The sequence below is a fragment of the Symphalangus syndactylus genome, chromosome 5 (genome assembly GCF_028878055.3).
Source record: "Symphalangus syndactylus isolate Jambi chromosome 5, NHGRI_mSymSyn1-v2.1_pri, whole genome shotgun sequence".
Classification (NCBI taxonomy): domain Eukaryota; kingdom Metazoa; phylum Chordata; class Mammalia; order Primates; family Hylobatidae; genus Symphalangus; species Symphalangus syndactylus.
Genome location: NC_072427.2, coordinates 41,034,160 through 41,048,653, shown reverse-complemented (window position 1 = coordinate 41,048,653; position 14,494 = coordinate 41,034,160). Strand labels below are relative to the sequence as shown.

At 52.5% G+C, this 14,494-nt stretch overlaps 2 protein-coding genes across 5 annotated transcripts in view; both read right to left on the bottom strand.

The window, feature by feature from the left end:
- The window catches only part of UBAP1L (ubiquitin associated protein 1 like), a 24,251-nt gene extending 9,916 nt beyond the window's left edge, over window positions 1–14,335 (bottom strand). For 2 of the 3 annotated variants that reach the window (XR_010120703.1, XR_008657674.2), the window contains exons 1-5: window positions 14,200–14,335; window positions 10,222–10,800; window positions 7,580–7,789; window positions 1,956–2,057; window positions 493–710 (exon numbers count right to left, since the gene is read on the bottom strand). Coding sequence is in view for 1 of the 3 variants with exons in the window: in XM_055278143.2 (XP_055134118.2) it covers window positions 576–710; window positions 1,956–2,057; window positions 7,580–7,789; window positions 10,222–10,800; window positions 14,200–14,319 (1,146 nt within the window). In the remaining 2 variants the exon portion in view is untranslated. Of the gene's footprint in view, window positions 1–243; window positions 711–1,955; window positions 2,058–7,579; window positions 7,790–10,221; window positions 10,801–14,199 lie in introns of those variants that run through there. The other variant, XM_055278143.2, reaches the window with a different exon arrangement.
- Window positions 14,329–14,494, bottom strand: part of PDCD7 (programmed cell death 7) — a 36,097-nt gene continuing 35,931 nt past the window's right edge. The window contains exon 6 of one of the 2 annotated variants that reach the window (XM_055278140.2): window positions 14,329–14,465. The gene's annotated coding sequence lies outside the window, so the exon portion shown is untranslated. The other variant, XM_055278141.2, reaches the window with a different exon arrangement.

Sequence of the window (14,494 nt, the reverse complement as noted above, 5' to 3'; positions counted from 1 at the left end):
GCTTTCTGAATCAGAATATACAAGGGTGGGGCCTGGGACTGTTGAATAAACACCCCAAGGATTCTTATGGATAGCCGCCAGGCCTGGAAGCTTTTGACCTGGTCAGATCTCTCTACTTTTCCTAGGGAAACTGAGGCCCAACAGGGCCTTGACCCAGACATCAGCAGACCTAAAATCAGAAATGAGGTCTTCTGACCTACAGTTTGATGTTCTTTCCACACCAAGACCAGGCGCCTACAGGACTCAAAAGAACTGCCCATTATTTATTTAATTTTCTTAAAATCCAGGTTACTAATGCACACAGTGTAAAGAGTCAAATCAGGTGGTTTCACAGGCATGCATGAAGAACATAGCCCCCCGTCTGGCTCTCCCATCTGCCCCTCTGCAGAGGCAACTATTTCAACTCTTTCAGCAGTTTCTGCTGCTGTTAACTGTCACCCTTGGTATTATTTGTATTTTTACAATAAGCATGCATCACTTTGTTACTCTTACTTGGTTTTAATAATACAGTTAGGATGAGTCACCAGGTCTGGCACTGGGCCTGGATGCCCAGGCATCGTGGAGTGCCTCCATGGTCACTGGGCACAGGCCACCAGCTCCTCCAGGGCTTGCTCTCGGCGGTTGCCATGGACCAGCAGCACCTCTTTGATCCGGTCCTGCTGGAAGCCCATGTCACTGAACTGCTCCCAGAGGCGCAGGAACTCCCCTGCCTGAGGAAGAGGAGACAGGGATGGTGCTGGGGGCTCTGCTGGGCCTGGCCTCAGCCATGGGGAGCCCCAGCTCCAGTGCCTACTGCACCTCGTCCCAAAAAGCTGTGGCTCCCCCCAGGCCACGTGAGCCTGATCCTGGGCCGCACCTGCCACTTTTCTGTACCTGTAGGGTGATGTAGGTTCCGACCTCCCTTCCTCTGCCAAGGAAAGAAGGCCCCAGCCTGGCCACGGGCTCTGTCCTGACTCTCTTCCCACTCCTCCCACTCACTGTCAACTTTCTGCTAGGGCAGGAGGGGGGCAGACCGTACACTGGCACCCGGAGCACAAACAGCCCAAGGTCCCTGCCCATGCCCTGAACACTGTGGAGGTCTCACAGCGCAGCCTGCACCTTCCTTCCCCTCCGATCCCGGGGCTTGAAACTTCCCCACCTCTGCTCACTCTCTCCTCGGGGCCTCACCCAACCCTCTGTCTCCTTCAGCCTCTGTGAAGAGCTGCTCTGCCATGGGGCACTTAGAAGTGACCACTGGGGCCGGGCGCGGTGGCTCACGCCTGTAATCCCAGCATTTTGGGAGGCCGAGGCGGGCGGATCACTTGAGGTCAGGAGGTCAAGACCAGCCTGGTCAACATTGTGAAACTCCGTCTCTACTGAAAATACAAAAAAAAAAAAATTAGCGGGGCATGGTGGCAGGCACCTGTAATCCCAGCTACTTGGGAGGCTGAGGCGGGAGAATTGCTTGAACCTTGGGGGCAGAAGTTGCAGTGAGCCAAGATCGTGCCATTGCACTCCAGCCTGGGCAATAGAGTGAGACTCAGTCTCAAAAAACAAGATGTGACTATTGGGCCTACAGCTGCATGCACTTGGGGTAGGCGGCACGCTCCCCAAGTCGAGAGGTCGTGCATCTTTGTGCTGCCCATGGCTCCTATCTGGGTGTCCAACAAAGAGCGGCCATTTAGTCATAGAGGCTGTGTTGACTGAGCCTAAGAAAGCAAAGACCCTGCTGCTCTCCGCCTCCTGTCCCCGTCCCATCTCTTCCTGATCTCCCTCTGTGCCTCTCGCCTTTGTCCCTGCTGTAGCTCCCTGGGCCATCTCCTCCTCAGAGCTGAGGAGTCAGGCAATCTTCTGACGGACCCACAGGCTGGACCCACAGGCTGACTCTGAGAACTGGTGTGGCCCTGCACACCGGGCTCCTGGGTACACCCCCATCCCTTCCATCCCCTGGAGCCCTGGCAGGAAGCCCTGCTGACCTGGCTCTCAGAGAACTGGAACATCTCCATGGCCTCGTCCACCAGGCCTTCCTCATATCCCTGACGTAACAGGCGGTCACAGGCACTGAGGTAGCTGAGAAACTGGACCGGAAGGGGGCAGAGAGGGAGGGAGGGTAAGAGGAGCAGCAGGGGCCGGGCGCGGTGGCTCACGCTTGTAATCCCAGCACTTTGGGAGGCCGAGGCGGGCGGATCACGAGGTCAGGAGATCGAGACCACGGTGAAACCCCGTCTCTACTAAAAATACAAAAAATTAGCCGGGCACGGTGGCGGGCGCCTGTAGTCCCAGCTACTCGGAGAGGCTGAGGCAGGAGAATGGCGTGAACCCGGGAGGCGGAGCTTGCAGTGAGCCGAGATTGCGCCACTGCACTCTAGCCTGGGCGACAGAGCGAGACTCCGTCTCAAAAAAAAAAAAAAAAAAGAGGAGCAGCAGGGACAGCAGACAGGGCAGAGAGGCACTCCAAGGGCCTGAGCTGAGGGCCAGGCAACAGGGCAAGCCACCACCTGCAGTGTGGGCCCAGAGATCCCGTGAACCCACAGAAGGGGGATAGAGGCTTTCTCTGAGTGCCTGGGGACAGGTGGAAAATGGGTCTTCACCAACTATGCCAAGTTGGGGGCTGGACTCCAGGAAAAGGGCTGTCAGGGTGGGCTAGGGTGTTCATAGAACCTAGGTGGGGAGGACAGGCTTCAAACACAGACATCCCACCTACCACCCAACACAATTCAACATTCATGCACCACCCACCCCTGCCTGGGAGCACCCATTCGTGTGAAGGTGCCTCCTCATCCGTCCACACCTGTGCACCCCTACTGTACCCCCAGACGCATCTCTCTCATCCAGGACTCCTGAGCCACTACTATGCAACTCCTGCACCAGTGCTGGAGAAGGGGTACAGGGTAGGCAAAGAGGAGGATTCCACAGGTAGGAAAAACTGTTCAGGTCACCCCATGGTTATGTCATCAGGGGCCCAGGATAAAATGCTGGCTCCTTACCAGGCAGGGCTCAAAGGTCTGCTCCATGTCTATAGCCTTGGCCCCTCCCTCACCCTCCAGGTCTCTGCAGATGCAGCTCCCTCAGCCAAGGCCGGCCTCCTTCCCTGTCCCTGGGAAGCTTCCTGCCCCTTCTGTCTTCCTGGGTGCCGTCCCTCATGCCCCCATAGCACCCTGTGCTTCCCTATTACAGCACATATAACTTTGTAATTGCTTCACTCAATCTTTCTCATCCACGAAGTTTTTGCTCCATGAGGGAGGGGCTGTGTCAGTCTCATTCACCACAGTGTCCCCAGCATCCAGCATGGTGGCAGAAGGAGCTCAATAAATGTGTGCTGTGTTTATAAAACGAATGAAGACCTGCCTTCAAGGAACTCACAGCTTAGTGGGGGAGATAAACCAGATACAGGACCACATCAGTGCCAGGCAAATCAAAGCAGGATTTATAGGGTGTAGGTGCCAAATGAAGGCTCCAGACCACAGGAATTATGAGTATATGTGGAGAAGGGAGAGTGGGGTTTCCGTAGACCTTCAGAGCTGGGATGAAAGTGCAGATCATCTAGACTAACAGTTTCCAAATTGTTTTTGGCTCCTGAATTGTTTGTCTTAGCACAAAGAGGCTTCAGCAGTAACAGGCTAAGATTAGAGCTGCTCTGGGAGAACCAGGGCCGGGGGCATGGGGGCCCGGAGTCCAGTGCTCCTGCCTGAGGTACTGCCCAGTACAGCTAGACCTGCTCTGAGCACGTTTTAAAAACCATGCACCCATGCCCTCCTTCCACAGTTGAGGAAACTGATGTTCAGGCAAGGCAGCTGCATTGTCCAGGGTCCCGGGACTAGGCCCCCAATTATGTAACCTGTCACTTAATGCCTTGTCCATCAGAGGGATCAGCTGCTAGAGGAAGGGCTTTGAGCTGTCTTGGTGGAGGACAGGGTTTCCAAAGGTGAAAGCTTCACCTTCAGAAGGAGGGCGGGCAAGGATGGATGGTGGACGCTGCCTCCACCTTTTGGCTCATCCATAGCAATGGTTCTCAGTCTCAGTGCTTATTGCAACCACCTTGGGAACTTTAAACATTACTGATGTCTGGGCCTCACCTTCAGAGGTTACGATATAATTGGTCTGGGGTGTAGCCTGAGCATTGGAATTTTTTCCCTATAGCCCTCCAGGTGATTCTAATGTGCACCCAAGACTAAGAATCAGTGAATGGGGACAGCTGACCTTGATCTATACTATGCCACAGTGAATATCAGACCCATCTGCAAATTTTCTAAAATTAAAGGCCCCTGGGTCCACCCCAGATCCACTGACTGGGGTGACTTATCTCAGGATAAGCCCTGAGAGTCTTCATTTGCAAAGGTTCTGCTGCTTGGTTAGCTTTTGGGCCTGCAGGACTGTAGAAGCTATCAGGCTTGCCTCAGGCCCCCAGGTGAGTGAGGATGTCACCTTCAGGCCACAGGAGGGGGCCCCCAGAAGTCACTGGTTCCAAACACATATTCCTCCTCCACCCTGTGAACTGGGAAACTGAGTCAAAAGAGGGGGCCTGGCCTGTGGACCCTCATGTGGCACCCATGCCTGTCCTGAAGGGAGGCAGTGTGGGCACATCAAGCCTTGTGAAAGGAAAGGAGTGCTGCACAATTTCTTTTGTATCTTCTTCTCTCCCTGAGTCTTCTAGCTGCTCTGTCTCTGTCACCTGATGCCCTTCCTCCTGGGCCATCTGTCATTTATCTTGGCCAAAAAGGATTTACTGCAATATGCGGCTTTCAGTGGGAGAAGGAATCTGAACCCAAAGGGCTTGTTCAGTTACCAGGACTTCACAGAACAGACAGAAATACTAACTTGGTGGGGGAGGATAGATGAAGTCATCCAAAGGCCCCTCAGACCCACCCCTTGGGGCCTGGCTCCTGACTGCCCACTGGGGAAGGCCACCCAGAGATCCAGGGGGCCAGGCAGGTGGCCAGTCTATAGCTGGAAACACAATGTTCCCAATGCAGTGAAATCCTTCCAGCTCACCCACTGGGAGGCCAGGGCCCCAGGCTGGCTCTGACTCATCTTCAGACCCCCAGAGTGATGGCGTGAGACTTCAGCCTTGTCACAGGGCCTGAAGGGACTGGGGAGGCATGTCAGAGCCCCACTGTGCACCTGGCCCCTCACAGCCCTCCTGGCCAGCTTTTTGGCCAGGACTCTGGCTTTTCAGTATCATCCGAAGGCAGGCGTGACTTTAGATCTGCTCTTAAATCTCAGATCAAACTGTGGTGCTGTCCTAGGAGGTTCTCACACAGAAAATGAGATAAAAGGCATTGTGCAACCAAGATGCAGAGTCAGACCAGCCGGCCTCAACCCCAGTGCTGCCATTGACTGGCTGTATGAACTTCCCTGGCCTCAGTTTCCTCATCTGCAAAGTGGTCATAATGTAATAGCAACCTTGCAGAATTGAGAAGACCTAACTGAATACCCTCAGAGACAGAGATTCATGCAAGAAAATGTTCAATAAATGTTAGCACCCCTCCCTGCCATTTTAGCCACATAGGGGTCACTATGTTGGAAATTCTCCTCCAGGACAGGGCATGAACTGATGAACCCAGAGTAGAGTAGAAGCAGGAGTGGGTGGGCAAGGGGACCAGGTGCATTTGCCCAGCTCCACCTCGGCTCCCGTTTGAAAGTCACTTTCCGGCTGGGCGCGGTGGCTCACGCTTGTAATCCCAGCACTTTGGGAGGCCGAGGCGGGCGGATCACGAGGTCAGGAGATCGAGACCACGGTGAAACCCTGTCTCTACTAAAAATACAAAAAATTAGCCGGGTGTGGTGGCAGGCGCCTGTAGTCCCAGCTACTCGGAGAGGCTGAGGCAGGAGAATGGCATGAACCCGGGAGGCGGAGCTTGCAGTGAGCCGAGATTGCGCCACTGCACTCCAGCCTGGGGGACAGAGCGAAACTCCGTCTCAAAAAAAAAAAAAAGAAAGTCACTTTCCTTCTGCCATTCCCTCTGGCAGGAGCAGGCAGCTCTGGACCGCAGGGACGCAACATTCAGTACTCATCAGTGATGATGGAGGTTTCCAAGCCTTCTGATGGTGGTGGGGCAGGAATGGGAGAAAAATGAAAAGTGCCAGCTACCCTGGGACCAGCTATCAAACCATGAAGGGTCCTGATGTTTAGAAAACCACACAACGAGGGATGTTACTTTCAGGTGGGGATATGGGGGTGTAGGCAATGGCATTCAATGTCATCTCTTGACCCTACTTACAATCCTTCCATGCCTCCTTTTACCTATTGGGTCATTTATCAAATTCTCAGGCCAGCCTTCAAGACCCCTAAATCTACCCCCAATTCTTTTTCTCATCTCCTACCAGCCTGCCTCATGCACCCTCTCCTCCAACAAGACTGGTCAGATCAGGGCCTCCCAAACACTTCCTTCCCACCTCCATTCTTTTATTCACACTGTCCTTCCCTCCTGGAATATCATCCCTTCTCCTTCCTTCAGCATCAGATCTTATCCATCCTTGAAGTCCCGCTCAATGCTTGGTATCTCTATGAAGCCTTTCTTGATCACTGGAACCTCCTTGTGGTAGATTGAGAATGATCATAAAATTTTTTCCAGTCTCTCCCACCAAGAGATGGAATCTATTTTTCCCCTGTGTAAGTCTGGAGGGGTCAACAACATGCTTTGACCAATAGAATGAGGCAGAAGTGACTATGTACAATTTCAGCCAAGGCCTCAAGAGGCCTCAAGAGGCCTTACTCTTGGAACCCAGTAGGGTGGCTTGCTGGAAATATGTGGCCCAGCTGACAAGTATCACCACCCAGTGAATGAGGCCATCTTAGATCATTCAGCCCCAAGTAAGTCACCAAACTGTAGCCACATGAGACTGCAGGTGAGATGAGCAGAAGAACCCCCTAGCTGAGTCCACCTTAAAACTGCCAATCCAGAGAATCATAAGCAAATAAATGGTTGTCTCAAGCCACTAAGTTTCGGGGTAGTTTGTTACACAGAAAGAGATGACAGAAACACCCCTATAACACTCATACCACTTCTTCTCCCAGGTATCTTGCCACTAGCACCTCTTTTTGGGCACTTTGGGGGCCCTCACTCCTCTGCAGGTGCTCTTACATTCTTGGCTTGTATCAAGGGTCAAGACCTGCTTCCAAATAATAGCGTGGCTCAGAGTGCTGTGCTTGAAGTGTCATCGTGAGTCTCCACCATACTTCCAATAGAGTGAACTCTATTAGAAGAATAGAACATGGGTGAGTAGAACCTGGGTGTGGTAGACTCTGTGATGTTCCATCCACATACCCTTTCACTGCAGGACTTACTGCCCCAGATGCTGGGAGAGCTGGGAGACACTCTTCAGTTGTCTGCCCCTTCAGGGATTACCTTAACTGCAGAGATCCACTTACCTCAGGTCACCCCCTTCCGACATGCAATGACTGACTGAGGCAGGGGTATAAAGGCCTGACCATCTCAGCCCCACTTAGGACAACCCTGAGGGGCCATAGATGCTCCAGAGCTGTGGGGTTGGCTGATGCTGTTGTTGGACCTATGTCACAGCTCAAAAGGTGAAAATCGTGTGGCCACTCACCTGGCTCCAGCATCACAGCTCATCAGCTCTGGGCCCCCCAACTCACCTGGCTCAGGCTCTGCCTCCCTGTCTTCTGCAGAGCTATGATGGCCCTTCGCAGGGGATATCCCAGGGCGACCACTGGCCCAATGAGGTCTTGCTCCTCCTGGCTCAGGGCAGACAGCAGGTCAGCCGCAGGATCAGGGTGTGACTTGTGGGGGTTGAGAGGCTGGGGTGCCCCCCCAAGAGGTGGCAGACAGGTGTACGGGCTGAGGGACTGAAATACAGACAGACTGGACATGTCAGTTACCACAGGAAGTGACACTCAGTTGGGCTGGACATTTTAAAAAATGCCTTTATGTACCACCTTCTGTACAGAGTGGAGGGGCTAATATTATGGAGGGCTTAGAGTCCTGCAGACCCCAGCTCTCTAATGCTTACTCAGTATACTCATATGAAAAATGAGGGCAATCCCTAAGCTACTTCATAGGACTGTTAGGAGACTTAAAGAAGACAATGTGAGGGGCTGGGTGCGGTGGCTCACGGCTGTAATCCCAACACTTTAGGAGGCCAAGGCAGGTGGATCACCTGAGGTAAGGAGTTCGAGACCAGCCCAACCAACATGGTGAAACTCTGCTTCTATTAAAAAATACAAAATTAGCTGGACGTGGTGGCACATGCCTGTAATCCCAGCTACTTGGGAGGCTGAGGCGGGAGAATCACTTGAACCCGGGAGGCAGAGGTTGCAATGAGCAGAGATCGCACCATTGCACTCCAGCCTGGGCAATAACAGCGAAACTCTGTCTCAAAAAAAAAAAAAAAAAAAAAAAAAAAAATGTCAGGAAAGTGACTAGTGAAAGAAATATGAGGTCCATTCTACTATCCCATTTTATAGACATTGAAATCAAGGTTCAGAAACGTTAATGACCAGATTAAGCAACACACACTTGGTACCTCAACCCTACTTAGGTTTTTTGCCCCACACCTTGGTGAGGGAGGAGCAGGGATAGGTCTTCTCAACCAGGCCCTCCTTCTTGAGTTTGGTTGGGCTGGGGTTTGGCAGGGCATGGAGCAGGGGAGGAACTGGGCACACCAGCCCTTCGGTTGTGGTGCTGGAGAAACCGAAACAGACCCTGGATTAAGGAGGGTGACTTGAAGGCGTTTCAATTGGTTTGGCCAGCGTCGCCCCGAACCTTCTCCCATGAGGAAGTACCTCTCTGCCAGCCCTGAACGTTTCATCCTGTCCCCTCCTCCCAAGGAAAACACAGCTGCCACCTGGCTCCTGGGCTGGAGTGTATATGTAACACACATGAATTCTCCCCCCATACGCATCTTCTCAGGGCTCTCCCTGCCACGACCTCACCCTAGGGTCTACCCTTTATTACCTCCAGGGTGGAGAACATCAAAGTTTAGGAGCTGAGTCTACTCTTGTGTCCTTGAAAAAGATTCTTCGCCACTCTGTGCTTCATTTCCATCATCTACAGAATACTGTCCCACCCCCACAGGGTTGTTGTGAGAGTTAAATTCATCTTGGCCAGGGAAGAGCCATCCTGGCATCAGCATTTGGTCTTGGATGTGGGCATGGCTCATCCCGCTTACAGAGCCTCTTCTCTACTATGTATGCTCTAAACAACCGTGTGAAGGGTTGCTGGCTCACTGTGCAGGTAGAGAAGGGGTGGTTCAGTGACTTGCCTAAGGTCTCAAGCCGGTGCATGTAAGAAACCAGACCTCAGGTCTCTGTCTTTCAGATTGAATTCTACCTTGGCCTTATTCTGCAGCATCTCCTGGCCTGACTGTGGGGCTGCTGGGGGGCAGAAAGCTGTGCCCCGCTGCCACCTTCTGCTGCCAATCCTGACCCACCCCATGTTTTGTGGAGTCTGATACTTATATAATTTGGAAGGCACCTCACAGAAAAAGAACACACAATTATGAATACAAAATTGGGCACAAGGCCTTGGAAGAGACAAAGGGAGGAGCCTGAGGCTTAAGCTTCTGTGGTTTCACTGTAGGGTCACTTCTCCCTGCTCTTCAGGGTTCACCTCCTCCGTCCTGAAGCCTTCTGGAAGCCTGTTGCAGCCCTGATGCTCCCTCAACACCTGATCCCGCTATACAGTTCAGGGCCTGGTCCCACACCCTCTTGGCCAACTCTCCATGTCCTGTGGTTTTGACATTCCCAAACCCAGTGTCTGGCAGGAAGTAACTGTGCATTGAATATTCCTTGATTGAGCCTCCAGCTCCCCCAGCTTATAGCAAACCTCACCCAGTGGGAAGCCCTAGATTTGCGTTGCGTTCATCAATTCAACAGACATCCACTGAGCGCCCCCTATGGGTCAAGTCGGCAGCTGGGTGCTCTGGAAACAAAAATCAGTGTGATCCAGTCCCTGCCCTAAAAGAGCTCAACCTCGGTTAGAAGAGACTGACAGGTCCTGGATAATTAAAACCACTATGACCTGCCCTCTAAAAAAAAAAAAAAAGCAAGGCAGGCACAGTGGGAAACGCAGGGAATGGGGGCTTCTGAGCAGGGACTACTCTACTCTTGTCAAAGGGCCGCAGGAGGACGACACGGTACAGGCCCAGGTGGGAGCAGGTCAAGGGAGGATGCAGGAGCGCGCGGAGCAGGGGACCGAGGCTGCGGGCCGGGCTGGACACCCAGATTATGGGGCCTGGGCTGCTGATTGGCGGCCTTGGAAGGGCGGGCAGGATCCTTACCGCGACCGTGGGCTTGTTGCTCCGCAGCGGGGGGATGGCGCCTGCCGTGGAGGGCCGCGGGGGCGACGCGGGGGCAGCGGGGTGCTGGGGCGCGGGCCCCGGGGGTGATGCGGACCTGGGGGACGGCGCGGGGCTTGGGCACAGGCTTAGCGCGCGGTGGCCGCGGAGGCCGTGCAGGAGGGCGCGGGGCCGGGCAACCAGCTTCCCCTCGGAGAGCCGCCGCCGCGCTCCTGCCAGCTCCGACCGCACGCCGCGCAGCACGTCCAGCGAGCACAGGCGACGGCCCGGGCCGGGGCTCGCTGGGGAACCCGGTTGGAGGCTGCTGGGGGCCGGCTCTTCCTCGCTGCCAGAGGAGGCTTCTGCCTCGTCCTCACCCTCCTCCTCCGGCCTTTCCTGGTGTCCGGCCTCTGGGTCTCTGATTGTGGTAGGCGCAGGCGCCAGCCCATGTTCGGGGCTGACTAGCAAGAGCCAGGCTGGAGGGGCTGACGCTGTCCCCGGGTCACCGCACTGGTACGGGCTGGGTCCCTGGCCGGCGGCCTCCACCCAGAAGAGTGCCGTCCTCTCCAGGCTGAAGTCGTACTGCGGAAAGAAAGCGATGTAAAGCCCGGGGCAAACCAGGACCCCGGGGGCACAACACTAACCCCTGGCCTGGGGGACCCTATTCAGCCAGAGACTCTCTAAGCCTGGACAGCGTCAGATTCTGAGCCCCGGGCTTCCATCACAGCCCACTCTACCCTGGGTTTTAGCTAACACTGTGGTCGATGGATACCAATAACAGTTTAATGGCAAACTGGCATAAATGACAAAGTGATGAATTCGTCAATCGAATGAAATGTAATGAAACCCAACATCTAAATCCCTTTGCCATTCAGTATGTAGTTGAGCAAAAACTACTTAAAAATTTTCTCCAGTAAAGCTTATTCTTAGCAAAGAAGCTTTCACCTGAGCCCAGCACAGTTTGCCATTGAGTAGTCCGCCTTGGAGGCCCGCCCAGGCAGACAAACCTCCCTATGGAGTGATACCTGTCCGCAGACCCTTTGCTGCCACCGAGGTTACTTTGGGGTCCTGGAAATGTCATAAACACTAATCTTTGTGGAACTCTACTTAGTATGGTCTAGTGTCATTCCTATTTCCATATTATGAAAATGGAGCTCAGAACATTGAGTTTGCTAGAAGTTAGATTGGCGGTGAGTGGCTAAGCTGGTTTTCCTGTCCGTGGACCTGATTGTAGTGCTTTCTCCACTTCTTTTCAGACCACCTAAAAAAGCAATCTGGAGTCCACATAAATAATCTAACTCTAGAGTTTATAAAATGAGGCAAAAATGAAATATTCCTGTTCCCTACCTTTAAAATTAAGAACAGCAAACATAAGATTCCATCAAAAATATGTAAAAGTTTTAAAGGCAATTTGTTCTACCGTGGCCAGTTAAGGAAGAAAGAGGCTAGGGGTGGGGGAGCGAGGCAGAAAGACAGGCACAGACACTCAGACACTTAGATCACGGGCACCGCTCCCTCTCACCCATGACCCTACCTTGGGGAGAGGAGCATAAGTTAGCTGCTCCAGTGTGACTCCCTGAGTTCCTCTCTGTATCTTCAGGGCCCAGGGCAGGCCTGGCCCAGAGTGGACATTTGTAAGTATGTGCAGAATAAATGGTTAGAGATTGGAGTAAAATAGATAGGTTGTGAAGGACAGAGAAGGGAAAAAGACTTCAGAACTAATGAGGCATACTTGGAGAGAAAGAAGCTAAGAAATAGCCAGCAGCACTCAGAGGGATAAAAAAAATACCAAGACCCAATAAAGTGCCAACACTTGATTTTGGAACTATGCAAGATGATTCTAAACTTCATATAAAAACATATAAGGGCCAGGCTCAGTGGCTCATGCCTGTAATCCCAGCACTTTGGGAGGCTGAGGCAGGTGGATCACCTGAGGTCTGGAGTTTGAGACCAGCCTGGCCAGCATGGCAAAACCCCACCTCTACTAAAACTATAAAAATTAGCTGGGCATGGTGGCACGTGACTGTAATCCCTACTACTTGGGGGGCTGAGGCAGGAGAATCGCTTGAACCTGGCAGGTGGAGGTTGCAATGTGCCAGGATTGCACCACCGCACACTCCAGCCTGGGCGATAAAGTGAGACTCTGTCGAAAGGAAGGGAAAGGGAAAGGGAAGGGGACGGGGAAGGGAAAAAAGAAAAGAAAAGAAAGGAAGGAGGGAAAGAAAGAGAGAAAAGAAAAGAAAAGAAAAGAAAAGAAAAAGTACAGCCAGAAACTCTGGAGACAAAAACATAAATAAGGAGAACTGGCCCTACCATCTATTAAAATATAAAAGTTCAATAATTAAAACTATGGTACTGGCACAGACAGATTAAAGGTACATAATAGAAAATCCAGAAATAGACCTTAATATATTATAGGGATTTAGTAACTAATAAGGGTAGCATCTCAAGCAATAGGAGAACGATAAAGTTCTGGTCAATAAATAGTGTTAGGCTGGGCACAGTGGCTCATCTGTAATGCCAGCACTGGGAGGCTGAGGCTGGAGGATTGCTTGAGCCCAGGAATTCAAGTCCACCTGGGCAACATAGTGAGACTTTGTCTCTACAAAAAATTTTGAAAATGGCCAGATGTGGTGGCTCACGCCTGTAATCCCAGCACTTTGGGAGGCTGAGGCAGGTGGATCACAAGGTCAGGAGATCAAGACCAGCCTGGCCAACACATTGAAACCCCATCTCTACTAAAAATACAAAAAATTAGCTGGGTTTGGTGGTGCATGCCTGTAATCCCAGCTACTCGGGAGGCTATGGCACGAGAATTACTTGAACCGAGTAGTCGGAGGTTGTAGTGAGCCGAGATTGCGCCACTGCACTCCAGCCTGGTGACAGAGCGAGACTCTGTCTCAAATAATTAAAAAAAAAAAAATGAAAATTAGGCATGGCGGCACTTTTCTGCAGTCTCAGCTTCTTGGGATGCTGAGGTGGGAGGTTTCCTTGAGCCCAGGAGGTTGAGGCTGCAGTGAGCCATGTTCATGGCACTGCACTCCAGCCTGGGCGACAGAGTGAGGCCCAAAACAAAAACAAAAGCAGGTCGGGCACAGTGGCTCATGCTTGTAATTGCAGCACTTAGGGTGGCCAAGGTGGGAGGATCACTACAGCCCAGGAGTTCAAAACCAGCCCAGGCAACATGGTGTGAAATCTCATCTCTACAAAGAAATAAAAAAATTAGCCAAGCATAGTGGCATGTGCCTATAGTCCTAGCTACTTGGGAGGCTGAGGTGGGAGGATCACTTGAGCCCTAGAAGAGGTTGCAATGAGCTGAGATTGCACCACTGCACTCCATCTAGCCTGGGCGACAGAGCGAGACCCTGAAAAAAACAAAAACGGCTCTTTCCCTAAGTGGCCTGAGGTAATCTGTGAAAATGGTTCACCATTCATTTGACCTGGAGAACCCCACAAAATCATGCAAATCAAGAGGTTCAAATCCTCGTGTTCACTTTAAGAACACTCGTGAAACTGCCCAGGCCATCAAGGGTATGCATATACGACAAGCCATTAAGTATCTGAAAGATGTCACTTTACAGAAATAGTGTGTACCACTCTGATGTTACAATGCTGGAGTTGGTAGGTGTGCCCAGGTCAAGCAGTGGGGCTGGATACAAGGTCGGTGGCCCAAAAAGAGTGCTGAATTTGTTTCTGAGATGGAGTCTCACTCCGTCACCAGGCTGAAATGCAGTGGCACGATCTCAGTTCACTGCAACCTCCACCTCCTGGGTTCAAACGATTCTCATGCCTCCACCTCCCGAGTAGCTGGGATTACAGGCACGCGTCACCACACCCAGCTAATTTTTTGTATTGTTAGTCGATACGGGGTTTCACCATGTTGGCCAGGGCTAGCTGTCCTTTAAACTCAAGGAACAAGGCCCCATGGACTCAGCCCCAGACCCACAGGCCCAGAAGACAGAAACACAGAGACACACTTACCATAGAACCCAGCAGAACCTCCCCGCAGGCTGGGATGCTGAGTTCTGGCCCAGGGAGAGGCTCTGTGCCTATCACAAAGCCCTTGGGCAACTTGAAGGGAACACCATCGAGGGCATTCATTCTGTCAGAGGAGTGTGGAGATGGCTGGCAGGGCTGGGGCAGGCTGCTTGATGGCAGGGAGAGCGAGTCGAGTCCTGAGGACCAGGCTCAGGCCTCAAATGGCCTCACTGCTCTCCTGTGTGGTCACTTAGCTGAGCCCCAAACAGCTGGAAAGGAAAAGGTGAGGGGGCCAGTG